The sequence below is a fragment of the Periplaneta americana genome, chromosome 3 (genome assembly GCF_040183065.1).
Source record: "Periplaneta americana isolate PAMFEO1 chromosome 3, P.americana_PAMFEO1_priV1, whole genome shotgun sequence".
In the NCBI taxonomy this organism is placed as follows: domain Eukaryota; kingdom Metazoa; phylum Arthropoda; class Insecta; order Blattodea; family Blattidae; genus Periplaneta; species Periplaneta americana.
This window is the reverse complement of record NC_091119.1, coordinates 208,767,462-208,788,058: the sequence shown is the minus strand read 5'-3', so window position 1 is coordinate 208,788,058 and position 20,597 is coordinate 208,767,462. Positions and strand designations below refer to the sequence as shown.

The 20,597-nt window shown below is 37.3% G+C and overlaps 1 protein-coding gene across 1 annotated transcript; it reads right to left on the bottom strand.

Annotated features, from left to right (window-relative positions):
• Positions 1-578: 578 nt before the first annotated feature.
• On the bottom strand, positions 579-18,844 carry LOC138696999 (serine-rich adhesin for platelets-like). The gene is made up of 3 exons (XM_069822582.1): positions 18,765-18,844; positions 11,623-13,894; positions 579-802 (listed from the first exon to the last, which is right to left on the bottom strand). The coding sequence occupies exons 2-3, from the start codon at positions 13,834-13,836 to the stop codon at positions 785-787; spliced, it is 2,232 nt and encodes a 743-aa protein (XP_069678683.1). The 5' UTR covers positions 13,837-13,894; positions 18,765-18,844; the 3' UTR covers positions 579-784.
• Between the last annotated feature and the right edge of the window lie 1,753 nt (positions 18,845-20,597).

Genomic DNA, 20,597 nt, shown 5'->3' with positions numbered 1-20,597 from the left:
CTACATGTCCTGCCCATCTCAAATGTCTGGATTTAATGTTCCTAATTATGTCAGGTGAAGAATACAATGCGTGCAATTCTGCGTTGTGTAACTTTCTCCATTCTCCTGTTATTTCATCCCTCTTAGCCCCAAATATTTTCCTAAGCACCTTATTTTCAAACACCCTTAACCTCTGTTCTACTTTCAAAGTAATACCGGTAGTCCAAGTTTCACAACTGGTAATAAAACTGTTTTATAAATTCTAACTTTCATGTTTTTTTAGAGCAGACTGGATGACAAAAGCTTCTCAACCGAATAAAAGACATTTCCCATATTTATTCTGCATTTAATTTGCTCTCGACTGTTTTTTATATTTGTTAGGTCCTACTGTTGCTCCAAGATGCTTCAATTTTTACCACCTCTTCAAATGATAAATTTACAATTTTCCATTAGGTCTACCATGTGTACGAAACCCAACATTATTGTTATTTTTCTGTGAAACTGCAAAACATCAGGAAGGGCGGAAATCAATTTAGTAATACCTTGAAAGGCCGTCCACTAATAGGCCTGGCATAACAAAAAACGAATATTAAGGAACGTAGCATATTTTATTTGTCTAATTTTTTTAGTGTAACGTATTAAACAGCAATATCATGTTCCGTGAAGATAATTCAATATCGGGTAGGAAATAATGACCAGGAAGTATACGAGGGACTTCCAGAATTTCAAAAATTCTACTACAGTCGTTGATGAAGCTGACGCATCCCAAAATGTACAGGATGTTGCTGGTGTTGACTGTTGGACGCTACACAGCATTCCCTTCCTGCAAAACAAAAACAATTATCGATTATCAAAGGTATCTGTTTGTCGGCCCGTCGATCTGTCTGTCTTTCTATCCGTCCATCCGCGTCTAACACTGTTTTCCCTCCTATCTTCAGGTAAAATATCTCTATTAAGCGAAACAGTCATAACATAAATAAGGTTTCTCCACTTAAACCATACTAAAGTATCACAGGTTTCCTTGCCTTAAAATACCAGGAATGAAATTGTAGACCATTTTAAGGTTTAAGTACCCCTAAAAATTAAGTTATCGATAAAAAGAAAATGACAAGTCAAAACTGCTCATATATCCAAAACCTTGTCTATACTGGTCCACCCATGACAGGTACGGTACGATACCTTCCATGGTTGAAAGGTAAGCATTCACTACATCGTATCGCACGCATCGGACGAATCGCACGGATCGGAAAAAGACTATCTTTGCTGTAATTGTTATGTAACCGCGTTCACTACATCGTATCGGACGCATCGCCTGTCGGCAAATCCGTCCACGTTTCTCGGATGGGCAACTTTTCCGATGCGTGCGATCATGGCCTTCTTTAATAAATCAATTTTAATTGGTCAACTGTTACTATTATGTTGTGCCATGTTCAGTGTCGCTCCAAAATGGCAGACTGAAAACTTGTTTCGCGTGTAGAAAATTGCGAAGAATTATATAATTTGAGGCGTTCCCATTACAGTAATCAAGTCGTTTCTTGCAAATATATTATGTAACCAATATTTCTTTCGTTTCTTCCTCTTCAATTAAAACGCATGAAGCAATTACAAATTCTTATTCGCTAACAGACGTAAATAATAGACCTAACCTCAACTCCTCTGTTTTCAACAATGTCAATATCGCACGACGTTATGTTTTAAACAGCTGATAGGGGAATCCGATGAGGCGATGCCGTTACAGTGAACGCACTGCACTTAAAATATCCGTTGCGTGCGATTCGTACGAGGAATGCGATACGATGTAGTGAACGCTTACCTGAAGAGGCCCCTCACAGAGATCTTAACCTGAGTGACTACTTGTGTCATACCCAGGACCAAGAGGGCCATAATTATTGCAAGGATTAAAAGACGCAAACATACTCACACACCGTTGTAAACGGTTGGCTTTCCATGCTTATTTTCACTTCTGCCGATTTGCAGTGGTAAGCTTAGATTTCCTTTATAGTACGAGGCGATGCCGTCTCATAATTCCCCCCTGCACAAGTTGAGGCACTCTGTTGCGTTAACTGTAACATGAAGGCATCTGCAGGAACATTCAGATATGCGTGTTGATCATTGAAAGAAGATGGCTCTTCCTTTGTTGCGATTGAATATCTTGTTAGAAATGTTGTTCTCCGGAATCCGTAAGTTCGCGACCTGAATGTGGCTGGACACTTTTATTATATGAAATCGTATCGCTGTTAATTTGTTTTCTAATGTCATAGGCTATTTTGTGAATTTGAAGTTTTGAGTCCCACACTCTTATTTTTAATTAATTTCAAGTGAAATTACTTCTCTTTCTAGAGATTCAATTTGATGTTTTGTTAAAATTTGATTACAATAGAAAATTTTACATGTTTCAGACGCTTCACAAGTAGGAAGCTTCTCAGGCTGTGACGTGTCTAAATAATAATCTGGCTGTGTAACGTCTTTCTCTGAGGGAAACGCTCTTTAACTGTTTGTTTGTCTATGGCATTGCTCCAGTTTGTTTCCTTTATTTTTTTTATTTTGAATCATTTTCTCGTTCTCTTGTTCCGAATAACTGTATGGTTCGTTACGTCGGCCTATGTGTATCATTATGCAGTCCTCTTCTCCCTGTGTCGTCATGATCATCTGAATCTGGTTCCATGGTGTCCGTTTCTTTTTTTATAATAATTCGCTGGGGCTCTGGTAAATATTCTGCCATACTGTCATTTTCTAGGACATTCTCCGGTACATTTGCGACTTCTGAATCAGTAATTGACAACATCAGAGGAACTGATGTCATTTCTTGGGAATTTTTATGTGGATTATCGTATACATCGGATTCGAAAGGCTTTTGATGCTCTTGAGATACTTGCATGCTAAAACTTGCTTCCGAAGTTGATTTGATGCTAAACACCGCCTGTCCCTTCTCTTTCTTCTTCGGGGTTGTGTGTTCTTTTCCTGACGCGTTCCTGGAAACAGACTCTCGGCATGAATTCGAAGGGGATTCGTTGTGTACGTCACAGATCGCACAGGGTGGAGGCAAATCCTCGTACACCGTCTTTATCACGCTCACACTGAATACTTGATTCTCGCTCGGTCTGTCCACGCTCGTGGATAATGACTGCACGCCTTCAATGAACAGTAAAGCATCATCACTAACTTCGCCGGATGTCAACCGACCGCCGCCTTCCACTGAAATCGTCAAGGCTGTCTGGTTTATGGTGAACACCGGGGGTTTGAAGGGAAATGTGCTTCTATCGTTTTCAAGATCATCATCCCCTGCAGCAGCATGGTTTAGAATTTTCATCTTGGTACTTCTATATTTACTAACATCGTACATATTACGTATCCCGTCCAGTTTTAGTCTTTCTATATGTTGAGAAGCAATTATAACAGGCTTCGTCGCCACTTTCAACATTTCTGAACTAAATGATATTGATCTCCCAGAACTGCGGGATCTTCGGAATGCATTTCCGTCCCTAGAAATGTGTTTTCTAGTCATATTATTGGAAATGAATCCTAGGCCTTCAGAACTCTTGCTTCGAAGATGATCTAACTTCAATTGTCTGACATCACACTCTGGGAACTTTAGTGGAGTAGGATCAGCTGCTGCATTTTCAAAGATGACTCTTCTGTCAGAATCTTGGTTCATACTGCCGCGGTCTTTTTCTGAGGTCCTCGTTTGCTCTCTCTCATTATGGCTTCTTTTGATGTCGCTGTTCCCGTCACTTCTGTACGAAGCATTTTCAGGTCTCAACGGAGTGCTGCTGTTGGTTTCACTTGAGTGCTTTGTATCGTTGCTGATTTTCGATTTTTTGCTTCCTACGTGATCTAAAGGCTTATTTTTAGCCTTCTTTTTTTCTCTCTTTTTCTTATCAGTACGTCCTTGACACTGTTCATTTCCGCAAGGCCCTCTGTCACGACGGCTTCCTACGTCCTCATTTGCCCTCTCTGTCATGACATCTACGTCTTCTTCAGTCAGTGGTAGTGACCTCACACTGGGACTGAAGGGGAGATCCTCAGCTTCTGAGTCGTGACGAAGAGATCGCTTGCAGCATGAGGCGGGTCTTGCAGCTTTTCCCAACACATCTGATTCCATATTTGTAACTTTCTGTTGTGCGATAGGGAGTAGTCTCGGTGCATTCTCGAAGAATTTCGAGTGGATTTCTGTTCGATACACCGACATATAATGTTTTGTGGGAACAACGAAAAAGCCTGGTTCTGTCGAATTTTGTAGGCCATATATTTTTGTCTTAATCCCAACAGCACTGTCTGTTACTTGTTTTACTGTGTTTGAATCATCATCGTCATCATCGTGTTTAACGGCTTCATCAAGCGCCTTTTGTCCAGGTCGTAAACGTGGAAACGACGTTCTGCTGGGTTCGTAAGGAATCCCAACACTAGCCTTACTTACAAGTACTGTCTTGGGTTCATTTTCTTCTGTGCTCTCCATGTGATTATCACCTAGGGAAGACTTATGATTCGATGGCGCGTAGGGCAAAGACTTCTCGCTAACCTTGTAAGGGAAACCAATGCTAGATTTTCCAGCGACAAATTTCTTTTGATGTGAATCTGCACGTTCGTCTAGTGAAAGAAGATTTTCATTTTCCTTGCTTGTAGAATTTTCGCCTGTTCCTCTTGTATGACGCTTTTCTTTTTCTTCCGACTTCTCTCTTGGCGTAGAGTTCATGTTTGACATTATATAAATAAATGCATTGCTCTCCCCTTCAGTTCCACTATTCGGTTGAATGATACTGTTTGCTTGATCATTTACTGGTCGTGGCATTGAATCTGTGCTTGGCTCGTATGGAAACCCAACACTCGGTTTTCTAATTAAAGAGCCTCGAATGTAAGAATCCTCTCCATCAGGCTGTAGTTCAGTCATCGGTTCATAGAGGTCTCTGAATGATATGTGTTTCACAGCTGCTGTTGCAACTGTGATGAGTTGTGGAGAGCTGCACAGCGGTAGAGATCGTTGGCTCGGTATGTACGGTATCTCCACCCTACTCCCACTGTCAGAGGAGGCTGAACCACTGTCTGGCTTCAGCTCTGCGAGCTTCTTTGTCATGGAAGGAAGCCCGCTGGTCTCAGACAGCACAGTGAGACTTTGGGTGGTCCTAGAGATGCCTTTCAGCGTTGGGGCTCCTTCGGGTTCCAAGTCAACGCATTCAGATTTTACCTGAGATTCAATGATGCTGGACATAGAGGTCTCACTCGGCACGTATGGATTCGCCATTTCCATTGGATTAGTCAATGAGCCCTTTAAGAACAATCTGAATGCAGAAATGTTTATTCCAGAAGGAAGGGATGCAAGGTTTGGAAGGTAGATCTCGCGACCGACTTTCAGGGTCGGTTCTAAATCTGGGTCACGTTGCTCCGGAGATCCTGCTGTTTGCTCAGAAACCGGTTCATGTAGCGAAGACTCCTTTAGGTATTGTTTTGTGTCTGGTAACTCAGTATCAGATTGCTCTGGAAAACCCGCTACTTGCTCAGCAACCGGTTCATGTAACGAAGACCTTTTTACGTATTGTTTTGTGTCTGGTAACTCAGTATCAGATTGCTCCGGAGAACCCAATATTTGCTCAGCAACCGATTCATGTAACGAAGACTCCTTTAGGTGTTGTTTTGTGTCTGGTAACTCAGTATCAGATTGCTCCGGATAACCCGATATTTGCTCAGGAACCGATTCATGTAACGAAGACTCCTTTAGGCGTTGTTTTGTGTCTGGTAACTCAGTATCAGATTGCTCCGGAGAACCCAATATTTGCTCAGGAACCGATTCATGTAACGAAGACTCCTTTAGGTGTTGTTTTGTGTCTGGTAACTCAGTATCAGATTGCTCCGGAGAACCCGCTATTTGCTCAGCAACCGATTCATGTACCGAAGACTCCTTTAGGTATTGTTTTGTGTCTGGTAACGCAGTATCAGATTGCTCCAGAGAACCCGCTATTTGCTCAGCGACTTGTTCCTGTAAGAATGAATCCTTCAAGTATTGTTCTGTGTCTGGTAATATAACGTCAGGCTGTTTTGAAAAACCTGCTAAATTCTTTAGATAAATTACGAAATTTTCCATCAATATGTATATGATATCAAATTTGAAGAATTCAGTACATGACCCTCCCACCTAAAAGTTGCATTTTCTGTCGACTTTAGTAGAGTCAGCAATTTTTAACCAGTGTGCCGTGAATGATACGCTAGCTATAGTAATAAAATAGTAACAGTTGCCGTAGCAAAATTGGAAAAATAAAAGAGAAAAGAATAGTAAAAAAACTGAGTTACAAAAGTGAACTTTCAGCGAAAGTGGCACAAGTCCACATTCAGTAAACACAGTGTATAGTGAGGGTCACATAAGAACAGTTCCTAAACAGCAAATATTGCCGTCTTGTCAGTGTTGCCAACTGTTACCAGATATCACACGATCCTACGTACTGAATGACTTATTTACTCACCGTACTTTATGTTGGAAGATTATTCTAAATAATTCAATAATTTTTAATATATTTTCGTTGCCAAACTATAAGAGAAAGGGAACAACATGTCAAGTATTCTGTCTGGCAATAGGAAATTCATTGGTTTGACTAAACAATTGACTCACGAGACCTAACCTAAAAATGTATTTTGTTTGACCACATGAAATTATTACTACTAATTCCGAAAACTTTCCTGTTTATAGTCTTGAATTACAATCACAACGCAACACATAAAATAACTATTATGTATTAATATTAATACTGATATTAATTAATTATTAGTAAGTTATGTTCAAATTTCACTAGCTTCCAATAACTGGCTCAGAAATCTAGTACAATTTTAATTTCATGGAACTCCAGTACCGATAAATATTGTCGATATTTGACTCAGCTGCCAATATACCAGTTACAAAATCACTACCATTTGTAGTATTTGTCAGTATCAAAATTCGAAACGAAGTTGGCAAAAGAAAATTCAACCTGAAAACTAGAAAATCACCACAATCCACTAGCATATGTAGTAATGGGGGAAAAATAGTTAGGTTTCACCCTTAGGGTATGAAGTAAGCTGACCTGGACTATAGGTGTACGTTTCGCAGAGAAGAGAATGACTGACGTGTAGTCAGGGTTGCCAAGTCAACAAAATTATAATATTGTACCAACCTTGAATTGAATTTCAATGTAAGGAGGGGCACTAGGATCCACCACTGCAAACTTATTAGATCTATTGTGCTGAGCCTCAAGCTAGTCGCATTCCCAAACCCACACTGGCGATGTCAATAGAAAGCAAGTTTTCACTTTTGCTGAACTTGGCCTGACAGTCTTTGCAGACATTAAGGAGCTATTTCTTTGATGTGTATGATACAGAAAGTACAACTTCATTTTATTTTATATTAAATGTGACACATACCGTCATTTCCCATAACTATGATGCTGGAACACAACTATGGTCCACGATACAACCATTCAAAGAACATTGTAGAAGTAAAATAATAGACCATTCGTAGATAGCTGCAGTGACTTGACTTCAAACTACAGTCCAGCAAAAACACGGGGACATCATTTTATTTTTACTAACATTTTTAATATTAACCTGTCTATATCTTTAGAGAACCGGAAACACAGTTTGCTATCCCCTTCCACCACTGTAGTTCGATGACACTGGCGTAAAACACAAACAAATCACTCTACTAGGTATAGGAGGGAAGAAAAGTAGTTCATACATTTACGTAAACTGGCAAATATCGCGATTTTGAGTTCCATAATTTTCATTATGTTTTTGTTTAATCAAAATACAGTACTGTATTAAGAATATATGTTTTTACTCACGAATTGAGCTATCCATAGGAACGTATTCATTATGCAGTGTATATTATACTGTCTACAGCATATTAGCGTACAATATAGAGAAAGAAGTTAAATTGAAAAATAATCATAATATGAATATTTAAAAATTTTTGAAAATGGTGGCCGTTCATTTCGATACAGGCTTTAGTTCTTTTGTGCATATTATCGCACTATAGACTATTGCATCTAATTCCTATTGCCAGTTTCGTCCTTCGTACTAGTAACTCATGTGGAAATAATTCTGTACCTACTCTATAAAATATTACCTTACGTACTGTAAATTCAATCTTCATTTCTGTCCGATCCGAAAAGACAAAATTACTCAGACATGCTATTTACTGTTCGTCCAAGTGGTTATGTCACAGGGTTGTAGAAAGGGGGAAATCACGTGACAGTTAATTATTAACGAGGCCCTTTTCTTTAAGCTATTTTAAACAATTGTATAACATTACGTAGACGTCCAATTCCTAACAGAAATTAATGTTCTCAGAAAAGGGCTAAGACATCCTAGTCACTAGCCTTTACAGAGGGACGAAAAGAAGCTGGTGGGGGAAACCAGGTTGCGACGTAGGCAAATGGACGACAGTACCTGTGCGAAAATGATTCAATATTCAAAGCTCTTTCGTCATTGAAAAACGTGAATATATTTCTGGAACGTACTGTTCACTATGACAGTAAGGCTACTATGACTGTATATGCGGTCTTGGTTCTGTGTGGAGAACGGTTGAAGTTCATTACTAGAAGGAGTGGGAGTGAAGTACATTCAAAAACTCAGGTACAAAAAAATTGAAGTAAAAATAAAATGATGTCCCTGTATAAACGAGGTACTATGCTATGGAGTAGAAAACTTAACGGACCATAATTTATATTACAAATTCCAGAGGTCAGTGTAGCTGGTATGTATAGTGAAGTGTGAGTAAAGACATTAGTTCGTGTCGAACTATTTGGCTAAATAGATTCTGTGATTTGTAATGTACAAAAAAAATCGCGGCACCTTGAATAGACTGATACAACGCCCATAGCTCTGGAAGCAAGCATGATATTTTGTAGAGGCAGTTTCCAGGCAGTCTGGACAAATCTACCGAAGTTAATTCACCCACTGTGCCGAGAAGGAGAGAGATCTCAACAAAATGCAGCAAAGCAGTTTGACTCAATGGAGTAGAGATACAAGAATCGGTTCTTTGAAATCACAGATAGTATTATCCCGGATATGAAAAAGGAGCTTCCAAATAGTAGCTGGAAATTGAGCAGATAATAAAAGTGATATGAACTACTACAATCTCCTGCTTCATAATTTACGCAGAATAAAGAAATGTTACAACACAAAGGACTTTATGAAGTAAGGAATTCATCAAAGGAGTTCGAGTATTTTAATATTGTGATAAAAAATCTTGTGCCATCCACTGCAGAGAGGGTTTTCTGAGGGTTTGAAAAAAATAAAAGAGAGACAGCAGATATTAAGTTACGTGAGCCTTCCATATGACTGCTTAGTCATTAGATATGGAGCAGATGAGAAAATAAATTATTGGACATATCCTCAGAAGCAATTTTCATTGTTGTATTTAGTATTTACTATGTGCATGAGCATGTTTTTAACTGACTATTACACTTTTAGTACGTCACACTACTTTTGACCAATAAAACGGAACGAAAGGAGTATTTCAACCAATCATGGCTGCTTATCGCACAATTTTATCGCGTCCCTAGCATTTGTTTAATTTTATCGCGTCCCTTGTTTCTTTGTTTGCCAACATTTCAAACTGCGCTGGTCTGGACATAAAAAAAAAAAAAACAGAAAATTACAAACCACTCCAGTCGATGCACAGCAGTTCCAAATATGATCGCATTGACATTGAAAAACAAGAATTAATAAAGATCAATGGTCATACCTATGCATCTTCCCTGAAATCCTATTTACAAATAAATGAAGAGCACCATTCGGAAATCCTGAATAAGTTGAACAAACCATGTAGGCCTACATCAACGAGTTCCACTTCTTTTACGCACACGTCCAATATAACATCAACTGAACCACCAAATGTGAAAATTGTATATTCAATAATTATTCATTCTAAAATTATTCACGTTTATTTTTTATGTCATCGTCGTTAATTAAAACTTTTCTAATACTTGTATATATATTATTTAGGTTATGTTATAGCTTCTGCTATATTGTGATATGGACAGTCACGTATCAGAGATTGTTTAATATTAAGATTTATTGAAAAATCTGCCAAGTGACGTTGATTACTGGGATTCCGATAAATGAAATGGAAAGCAACTGTTTTAATAAAAATGAAACTGGATCAACAAAGCCTTCTTGACTAGTAACACTGCCTTCGTGATCTTGATCGAGAAGGCATTGCTACTAATCGTCTACAGAGTTCAATGAAGATTCCATAGTTGGCACAACTGATAGCAAGATAACAGCTAACTTCGAGCATTAAAGTATATTTTATGTTCGAAGACAAATCATAACACACTACTGCCATTTAGCATGCATCTAGCGTAATGTTGAGATGGTACAATAATACATTTGAAGACAGTTGTATTTTCGTAAGTCAATTAATATTTTATTGTATTGGAGTACTTCGTTACTTCTAATCTTTATATACTTTCTTCTAATCGTGTAATAGTCAATTAAATCCTACTCGAGTTTTGATTTTCTCTAGATAAATCAAAACCTCTAGTGAGATTACTGTTGATAATAATGGTATAATTATTTTTTGCTCTATATCAAGATCATTCTCCATGAGCAGTGAGGAGATAGTTCATATTTATTATAAGTAAAACGAAGCAGATATTCGCTCTATTTTACATACGATATTACAATTAAATATAAGTTATAAAGTATACCCTAATCTTGTCCTTTCCCGCCAAAAACAATTTAAAGCCGACGCCAATAAACACAATCATTGATTAATTTATTAACCCTCCATTTATTCTTTCATTCATCCATTTATAGATCCATCCATTCATGTTTGCATTCAGTCGTTCATACTTTCATTCATTTATTCTTTCACGCTTTTATTATTGTGCCAACGATACTGAGTTGTATATGAGATTCATAGCATTCTAGGCGGATAAATATATTAGTGCGGTTCATGTAAGAGTAGTTCCTGAAAAATTAATATCGCCGTCTTTTCAATGTTGCCAACTGTTACCAGATATCGCCAAAGGACGTAAAATCAGTGTTGTGTACTAAAACAACCATCATTTTTATTTATTTATTTATTATTTATTTATCTATTTATTTATTTATTATTTATTTATTTATTTATTTATCCAATATTAAAATATACCTATTTTGTTTGCCAACACGACATTAATTAGTTTTACTAAACAGTTTGATTCAAACATGTATCCTAAAAATGTAATGATTGATCACATTAAATGTTTAGTACGAATTCTGAGAACCGAACATCACTTTAAAATGTATACTGTTTATTATTATTGTATTATTTATTAATATTATTAATTACGTTCAAATTTAAAATGACATTTGCTAGTAATTTTCGTTTCATGAACATTGGCAGCTTCTTCACAAAGGCACACAATGCTGTCAACATAGCAGTTAAAAAGTAACTGTCAGTTGTATTTTTGTCAGTACCGAAATTCGAAAGAAAGTTGGCAAGAAATATTCAACCTAACAACAAGGAAATCACTATAAATCACTAGCATATATAGTAATAGGGGAGAAATAGTTGAGTTTGACTCTTAGGGTATAAAGTAAGAAGATCTGAACTGTAGTATGATAAGGTTAGGCACTCCTGACTTTTACATCGGAATTGGCATATGTTTAGTCTAATGAACGCTACAGTACCTGCTGAGTCTGCATGTCTCCAGTCAGGTTGTTGCTCTGGAACGGAGTTCGGGCTTCGAGGAAGTGCTTCATCTTCAGCAGCTCTGCGAGACACTCCAATATGCGTTCTTTCACATGGGGAACATTTGTCAGATCAACTCTCGGAACACTTCCTGTGGTGACGACCTTCCCGGTATTGGCATCATACTTTGCTTCATAAGCCAATTCGTCGATGGAACCACTGTCGTACTTGTAGTGGTCTTTCAAGGAATTAAACTTCTGGCACAGATCTTTGTATTCTGCCTTAAGGCGGCGAAGATCCTTTATTTTGGCTTGCAGTGAGTACTCATGGTGAGATCCAAGTGGAGATTTCAGTATTTTCCGAATGTCCCTCTCGCTCATTCGTGTGCAGTTAAGCATCTTAATTGTGTCCGCGAGTACATCCCGAAGTACGTCTAGGTAACTTATTATATTTGTCTTACTTTCCAAGTTGTCTAATGAAGAGTCAGTGCTGGTACCTGTGCTAGAATCTTTAGTAGAAGGGACTGAATGTCTTTTCCCTGTGTCATCAGAAGTTTCTAAACCCTGCATGCAGTGGTCTTTAGAAGAACTAGTCGAAAGCGGACCTGCAGATGTTTTAGATGATTTCTTTGCTGGAGGCTCAGCGTCGCTCCTCTTTTCCGAGAATTTTGTTTCTTTCTGTGGAAGTGTTTTCCCGCAAATACAACTTTGATCAATCGGTTTTCCAGCAGCCTTCATTTCAGAAAATATTTTATCTGTCTCTTCATCGGGCTGGCATTTACATTCCTCAGGAATGGTGTCCTGCGTAGATTTCTTTGCTAAATTCGCGAATTTGTTGGACGATTTGCTACAAATTGAAGCATCTCTTGAAGTACATGATTTCATTGAGGTTTTCTCAGACTTTGATGTAATTGACATTCTCTCAGGTAGCGTTTGTGAATGTTTTGACGCATTTGATGCTGTTGTGAGGGCCATACCTGACTCTTTGGATTTTTTCGACATTCTTGCAAGATCTCCGGATTCAGTTGACAATCTGCGGTCATTCCTGTGCGAATCTACAGGCTTTTCCAATATGTTTTTAGATTCTTGAATACTATTTTGCGAATCGATAGATTTACTTGAGGTTCTTTCAGAATATCCATTTTTAATTGATAAGCTATGGACATTTCTTTGTGAATCTCTGGACTTCTGAGAAATTCTTTCGGGATCTTCAGATTTCCTTGATAATCTTTGAGCATCTCTATTCGAATCAATTGAGTGCTTCGAAAGTATGTGAGAATCTCCGGATAACCTTCGAATATCCTTTTGCGAATCTACTGACTTTCTAGAGATCTTTTCAGTTCCAGTTGATAGTCTATTGGCATGTATCTGTGACTCTCTAGACTTTTCCAAGATTTCTTCAGACTTTTTGGGTTCAGATATTAATCTGTACGATTCCTCAGATTTCTTCGAGATTTTTTCAGGCTCCACAGATTCAGTTGATCTGCAAACATCGTTCTCAAGTGTTGTTACATTCAAGGTTTCCTCAGCCATCTGTTCTTTCACTGAAACTATACTTTCGACGTTTGTGGTAAGATCTTGTTCAGATATGCCCATATCCCGAGTTTCTGAACTTTCGTAATCTTTTCTTCGATCTCTCGCTTCCAACATTCTAGACCCAATTATCTCGTCCACAATGGGCTGTAAAGCCTGCCGAACAAGATACAATTTCTGTAATAAGGGAGCAATAGGATAATGCGGCTCGTGATTCGAAGGACTAGGCGTCATTGGGTCCATCCTTGATGGTGAACCAGGCTGAAATGGAGTAGTCATAACTTCTTCTGTTGTCGCAAAATAGACTGTTACAGATTCTTCTGATGATGTACCGCTGTTTGCTTCTTCCGTGTGTTTACAATGACACTCCAAGGAACAAGCACCTTGCAAGTCTGTGATGGAGTCGATGGCCTTGAGGGTTATTCCTCCTAATGCTTCAATGCCCAAACAGACTGCTATTGGCTCTGATTCGTCCAGAGAATAATTGGATCCTAAGACTGGACTTTGAACGCGGAATTCTCTGAACAATTCTTCATTTTGAATTTCTCTGGAGGGAGTCTGTCGATAAATGTCCACAGTCTGGGTTTCGATGTCTACTTCCTGCAAAGTTTCCGCAATTCCTGTCGTCAGTACGTATCTTCCAGACCGCAAACTGCTGGTTGGATCGTGCGGTCTAGGCATGCTTGCTCAGTACATCGTCTTCATTTTGTGTTTCCGTCAAAATCGACCACCAGGTGTTCTGTGGATTAAACTTATAATATATGCATGCTCTGCTTCGTTTTTTGATAGATTTTCGTTTATATTTATGCTTTAAAGCTGCCAATTTAACTTTAATAGAAATTAAACAGACAAGACCGATTTTATAGGATATTCCACAATTTACCTGATGAAAAATAACACAGTTACGAAATCTCTGCGTACAGATAATTTGTCCTGATACTTTAATTCAGAACTTAAAATACTGTAGCCTATATCGTGATTGAAAGAGATATTAACAGTTCCATAATGTCATAATTTTTTTTTATGAATTGAGGGCTTTGCCGGAAGAAAGGCGGATAGACCTATACGCCCTTCTTCGGGAAAACGGTTTAAAATGTAGTGAATAATTATAGTAGCGAAATTTTGTTTTGATTGTACTGTACATACCTGCAGGACAGGGTTGCGTGCGTGTGTAAAATTTTATTCAGGTGCATTTTAAAATCTTAGATCGCATGTATCTCAATTCGCCATATTGACGTATACGCCCTTTTTCCGGCAAACCCCTCAATTAGAATAACTAACAACTGTCCAAATTTCACTTCGTATATCACAATGATGGCTATACTGCTGAGGTGACACGGTTGAAATTACATGGAAAATACGGAGTGGTAATAATTATTCATGATTAGGTGTTCCCCCCTCCCTTCCAGTGTTTTAAGGTATTGGTTATTTTATTACACTATATTCGACTTGATACAGTTTTTCTCTCTTTAAGACGTACAGAACATTCAATATTTTACTTTCTGAACGCAAGGAATTTGAATGGTTATTAGAGGAGAAAAATTCGCTCCAGTATCGGGATCGAACCCGGGTTCTTGGTTCTACGTACCAAGCGCTCTAACCAATGAGCTACACCGAAGTCCAATGCACAGCATCAGATCGAATGCCAGTCCTGTAGTGTTTTTCGCTTTATGGCCTTACTCCATGTTCGACACATATGTTGACATAAGTCAACTGCCATTATACAAGGAGCGCACTCAGTTGAGTGACTTGATGGCCGGGATTCCACAGTATATGTATTGTTGGGTGAAGAATCTTCGTAAAGATTTTTTTTTTTTTAGATCCCTGTGCCGGAGCGAATTTTTCTCCTCTAATAACCATTGTTACCATAACAGATAAATTCTGTAGAAAAAAAAAATTAATCTTTACGTAGCAAGAAATTTGGACAAATATACTCAAAGAATTTCTTTAAAGAAAGAAGCCGCAATTTTATACCACCACTCCAAAATATTCATAATGACGGATTCACTCGAGTCGAGTAGTTAGCTGAAGCCCAGCCCTCTTGCTCAAGGCCTTGTAGTTAGCTAACGTGGACGCGGTTTCGGTGTGGGTACCGGGCGTTCTTTTTAAAGCGCTTCATGCCTTCACTGGAGCAAAATGAGGATAGAAAAAAAACGTAAGTAGGTCGACTGCAAAATGGTGGACAATTAATATTGGCTTCTATTACTGCAGTAATAAATTTAACCTTAAAAGAACCGAACATGTTAAATAGTTTCGACTTCCATGATAATGACAGAATTATTATTACTAGATGATTTTAACAATAATAAACATTGCAAAAGACCGAAACAGAGTGCTGGCCTTCTATGCTCGAGGTTGCGGGTTCGATTCCGGCCGAGGTCGATGGCATTTAAGTGTGTTTAAATGCGACAGGCTCATGTCAATAGATTTACTGGCATGTAAAAGAACTCCTGCGGGACAAAAATTCCGGCACACCGGCGACGCTGATATAACCTATGCAGTTGCGAGCGTCGTTAAACAAACCATAATTAATTGCATTCCGCCATGATGGATCGTGCAGCAAACTCGTAAAGCGATGTTCTGATTTGCTGCACGCTTGCTACAGCGCTGCTACAGCGGTGGTGAAGCAAATGTAATAAAAGAACGGTCTGCTGCAGCGTTTTACGTCTTGCTTAAAAAAAAACGCACGGGTAGTGCTGCATTCGTTATGGCAATGTGATGTCACAGGTCGAGAAATGTTCGGATGATGAGTCTCTGAATCCAAGTGTTACTACGTTACAGCCTAATTTCCTCTATTGAACTTAGGAACGTCACTTAGATAATAGAATTATTAAATTAGAGTTGTTGGGCACACAGAATGTGTGTTTGCTAATTTTCACAGGCTGCCACGCAGCATTCTTCAATGCCAGGTCACATGGCGTTAAGTATGGTAATCGTGGTAGAGAACTGTCATTTTGTACATTCATTCAGTGTTCTACCCAAGGTCAAGTCTTTCATTGCAAACCCAGCATTCTTCGTTTTTTCCTATTTTCCGCTTTCCTCTTAGCGGTACGTCCAACTCCTACTTACTTATGGCTTTTAAGGAACCCGCAGGAAGTTAAAATTTGTTAATGATTGGATGGCTGTGAAAAAAATTACGTTTCAAAGATTTTATCATGACACTAGCCTTACCCGTGTGCTCCGCTGCACCCGTTAGAAATAAATATAAAGTAATTACATAATTAAAATAGAACGTTTGATCCAGGGAACATTCGTCTTTGATAGAAGGATAAATCGTTTAATATGTTACTTAATTTAAATTGTATTTAAATAATTAAAATGCGATAATTTTGGTCCAGAGACCACTCATTTGGTGCAATGACAATTCCTTTAACATGTTTCTTAATTGTTATTACATGCAACCATAGTTTAATGAAGATTGACATCATTTAGATTTAATGTCTATACTTTATTTTACTTGCTATATGTTTCCATTGAATTATGGTAATAACTTAATTTTAACCCTTCTTTTCTACGTATTCAGTAAATGGCGTTTGGCCCACTATGGTTCTGAACCCTTCAAATAACTTAAATTATATGATATAATATTACATTACATATTATATTATTATATTATATTATATTATATTATATTATATTATATTATATTATATCAGAAGTTACTGTAATAATATTATAGCATTATGTACATCTAGAGAAACTACACTTTCCAATGGTGAAATAATAATTAATTATACAAATCGGTTAATTTAGCTTCCGATATTACTTCATACAAACATAGAAACATTATCTGTAGGCTATCTTTCATAGCTTTCGATTGTTGCTGTCCAAGGCCCCTTATAGACGAAGTCATTTGTTTTTTATTTCATTATACGGCCTTAGATGGCAGTTATTTTAATTTTAAAACTCATTTATCTCATTAAATATCAGTCCTATCAAAATTTTTCAAGGAATAAAACTTATCATAAATTATTTTTAAAGAAACTTTTGTTATGTAACATTTTTCACAAAAATCAATAATAAGCGAGATATTTCGATTTATTTAATTCGGTCCCTCTTATAACCCCCCTTTTAAATAATGTATTTTGAATGCCATATAGCCTAAAATCTAAGTTACAGCGAACTTAATTTATATTCCAATTTTCATCGAAATCCGTTCAGCCATTATCGCGTGAAAAGGTAACAAACATACAGACAGACATACAAACAAAAATTTCAAAAAAGCGATTTTCGGTTTCAGGGTGGTTAATTATATATGTTAGGACCAATTATTTTTGGAAAATCGAAATTTACCAGAAAAATTTCGGCTACAGATTTATTATTAGTATAGATTCATGAATATGTTCTATTAAAACATAGTATAATATTAATAAATATTCCATAAAATAATAATAATAATAATAATAGTAATAATAATAATAACAATAATAATAATAATAATACACAATTTAAAATACAGATAATGCTAATTGTTTCGAGAAAGCTGGGTTTGCAGTGAAAGACCTACCCTTGGGCAGAACACTAAATGAAAAATGAAAATGTAAATTATAAACAATTTTAATAATAGCCCCCCCTCTTGACGAAATAGAAAGTTGCTTTCATTCCGTTGTTCCAATTCATTACAAAATTATGGCATCAAACTGTAAAGTTTTTATAGACCTATATTATGCGAGATTTAAATAAACGTTCTCTTTGTGGCCTTCGTTAAGAATATAAATGCTTGGCATATTAATCAATTTTTGTATCAGTATGTAACAGGCTCATAACACGTTTTTCCGGAATGCCAATTTTCAACTTCACGACTGCGTGAACGCTGTTAGCATCGATTGCAGACTCTCTTGCTGTTCCGTACATTAAATTAATATCGGCTAATTCAACATCTTCCTGCAAGGTAACTGTCATAGAAAGTGTTTATGCTGGAGCACAGGTGATCGAAAGACGCGCGTGTAGTGTACACTATCAGGCGTTTCATTGTACGATCATTCATAAAACATCAGGCCGTAAAATACGTAATACTTATGAAAAAAAGTATTAGAGCAACGGGAAAATTAAATAGGACGTTGTTTTCATGCATTTTCTTGAATATCAAAATATTTGCACTATGCCCCTAATACTCTGTAAGGCATAGTACATAAACATGTTTTCATTGTTGTTGGAGGCTTTTGTGTTCACTTATTTTTTGTGGTGATTTTGAATTTGAGAAACGTGAAGCGTTTTAATGAATCTGTAATGCTGAGCGGTAGTACATCCAGTCCTTATCCCAAAGAGAGCGTTCTACCAATATTTTAGATCTTTCTAGAATTCATTTATGCGCACATAGATATGTTTGATTGTCGTTTTTTAAATAAACAAAAGCATTAATTTCTAACTGGATTTCTTTGTTCAGTCGTTTGTTTTTCTACTGAGCCCACTTGTCAGAATAGAAAAGAAGAGAAACAGCGAATTGTTAGTGTGTGCCCTTGCTGCTGTAGATTGAACACTCATGGAAAATGAGAAACCTGTTCAACTTTTAAACAAAATTTCCATTCTTATCTTCGTTCCTTATAACATTGACACAAAGATCACATTCATTCAGTGCGAAATGAAATGTTAGAACAAAAAGCAATTACCTGAATAATGTTAAGTGTGAACTATCATACTGGAATTTGTGTAGGCAACCCAAAGTTCTGTTGTTCGTGTGCAGTAAAAGTGACGGACTTCGTTAACTAGGAGATGGCCAACAATAATGTTACTGACATGTTATGATACAATACGGTAGGCGTGGTTAGAATTCATTACGGGATTGTGGGAACAATATAAAATCGTCCATTCATTAAAGACACAGGCGTTTCAATAACCATACTCTCGGAATAACTTCCATTGTGATAAAATTCCTGAAATCATTGTTTTCCAGTACCGGGTAGCTGTAGATTGTATAATCTAGACCTGGGCATGACAAACAAATAAAATGTATACCGATTATTGTGTATTTTTTTTATAAATAAATCGACAACAAAAGTACCGGTTTATTCTTTTAGTAGGTTATTTTAAGACACTTTAACAACAGTTTAGGTTATTTAGCGTCTGAATGAGATGAAGGTGATAATGCCGGTGAAATGAGTCCAGGGTCCAACACCGAAAGTTACCCATTTGCTCATATTGGGTTAAGGCAAAACCCCGGGAAAAACCTCATCCAGGTAACTTGCTCCGACCGGGAATCGAACCCGGGACACCTGGTTTCGCGGCTAGACGCGCTAACCGTTACTCCACAGGTGTTGACTGTCGGATTATTATTATTATTATTATTATTATTATTATTATTATTATTACCTACTTACGTACTGGCTTTTAAGGAACCCGGAGATTCATTGCCGTCTTCACATAAGCCCGCCATTGGTCGCTATCCTGAGTAAGATTAATCCAGTCTCTACCATCATATCCCACCTCCCTCAAATCCATTTTAATATTATCCTCCCATCTACGTCTCGGCCTCCCTAAAGGTCGTTTTCCCTCCGGCCTCCCAACTAACACTCTATATGAATTTCTGGATTCGCCCATACGTCCTACATGCTCTGCCCATCTCAAACGTCTGGATTTAATGTTCCTAATTAGGTCAGGTGAAGAATACAATGCATACAATTCTGTGTTGTGTAACTTTCTCCATTCTCCTCCAACTTCATCCCTCTTAGCCTCAAATATTTTCCTAAGAACCTTATTCTCAAACACCCTTAATCTCTGTTCCTCTCTCAAAGTGAGAGTCCAAGTTTCACAGCCATACAGAACAACCGGCAATATAACTGTTTTATAAATTCTAACTTTCAGATTTTCTGACAGCAGACTAGATGACAAAAGCTTCTCAACAGAATAATAACAGGTATTTCCCATATATTTATTCTGCGTTGAATTTCCTCTCGAGTGTCATTTATATATGTTACTGTTGCTTCAAGGTATTTTGAATTTTTCCACCTCTTCGAAGGATAAATCTCCAATTTTTATATTATTTCCATTTCGTACAATATTCTGGTCACGAGACATAATCATATATTTAGTCTTTTCGTTATTTACTTCCAACCCTATAGCTTTACTTGCTTCAAGTAGAATTTCCGCGTTTCCCCTAATCGTTTGTGGATTTTCTCCTAACATATTCACGTCATCCGCATAGACAAGAAGCTGATGTAACCCGTTCAATTCCAAACCCTCTGTGTTATCCTGAACTTTCCTAATGGCATATTCTAGAGCGAAGTTAAAAAGTAAAGGTGACAGTGCATCTCCCTGATTTAGCCCACATTATTATTATTATTATTATTATTATTATTTATAATTATAATTTCGATAGGCTATACATTTTTAACACTTATATATCACTGATTAAATTTCCAACTTCTTTACTATGTTGATATTTAGGATTTACCATTAGTTTCGAAGTCTTGTGCTTCACTCGATCACGAAGGGCGGCGTTTCAA

Bases quoted from the DNA above. Each gene is read 5' to 3' on its own strand.
- LOC138696999 (XM_069822582.1), bottom strand. From the start codon at position 13,836: ATGCCTAGACCGCACGATCCAACCAGCAGTTTGCGGTCTGGAAGATAC.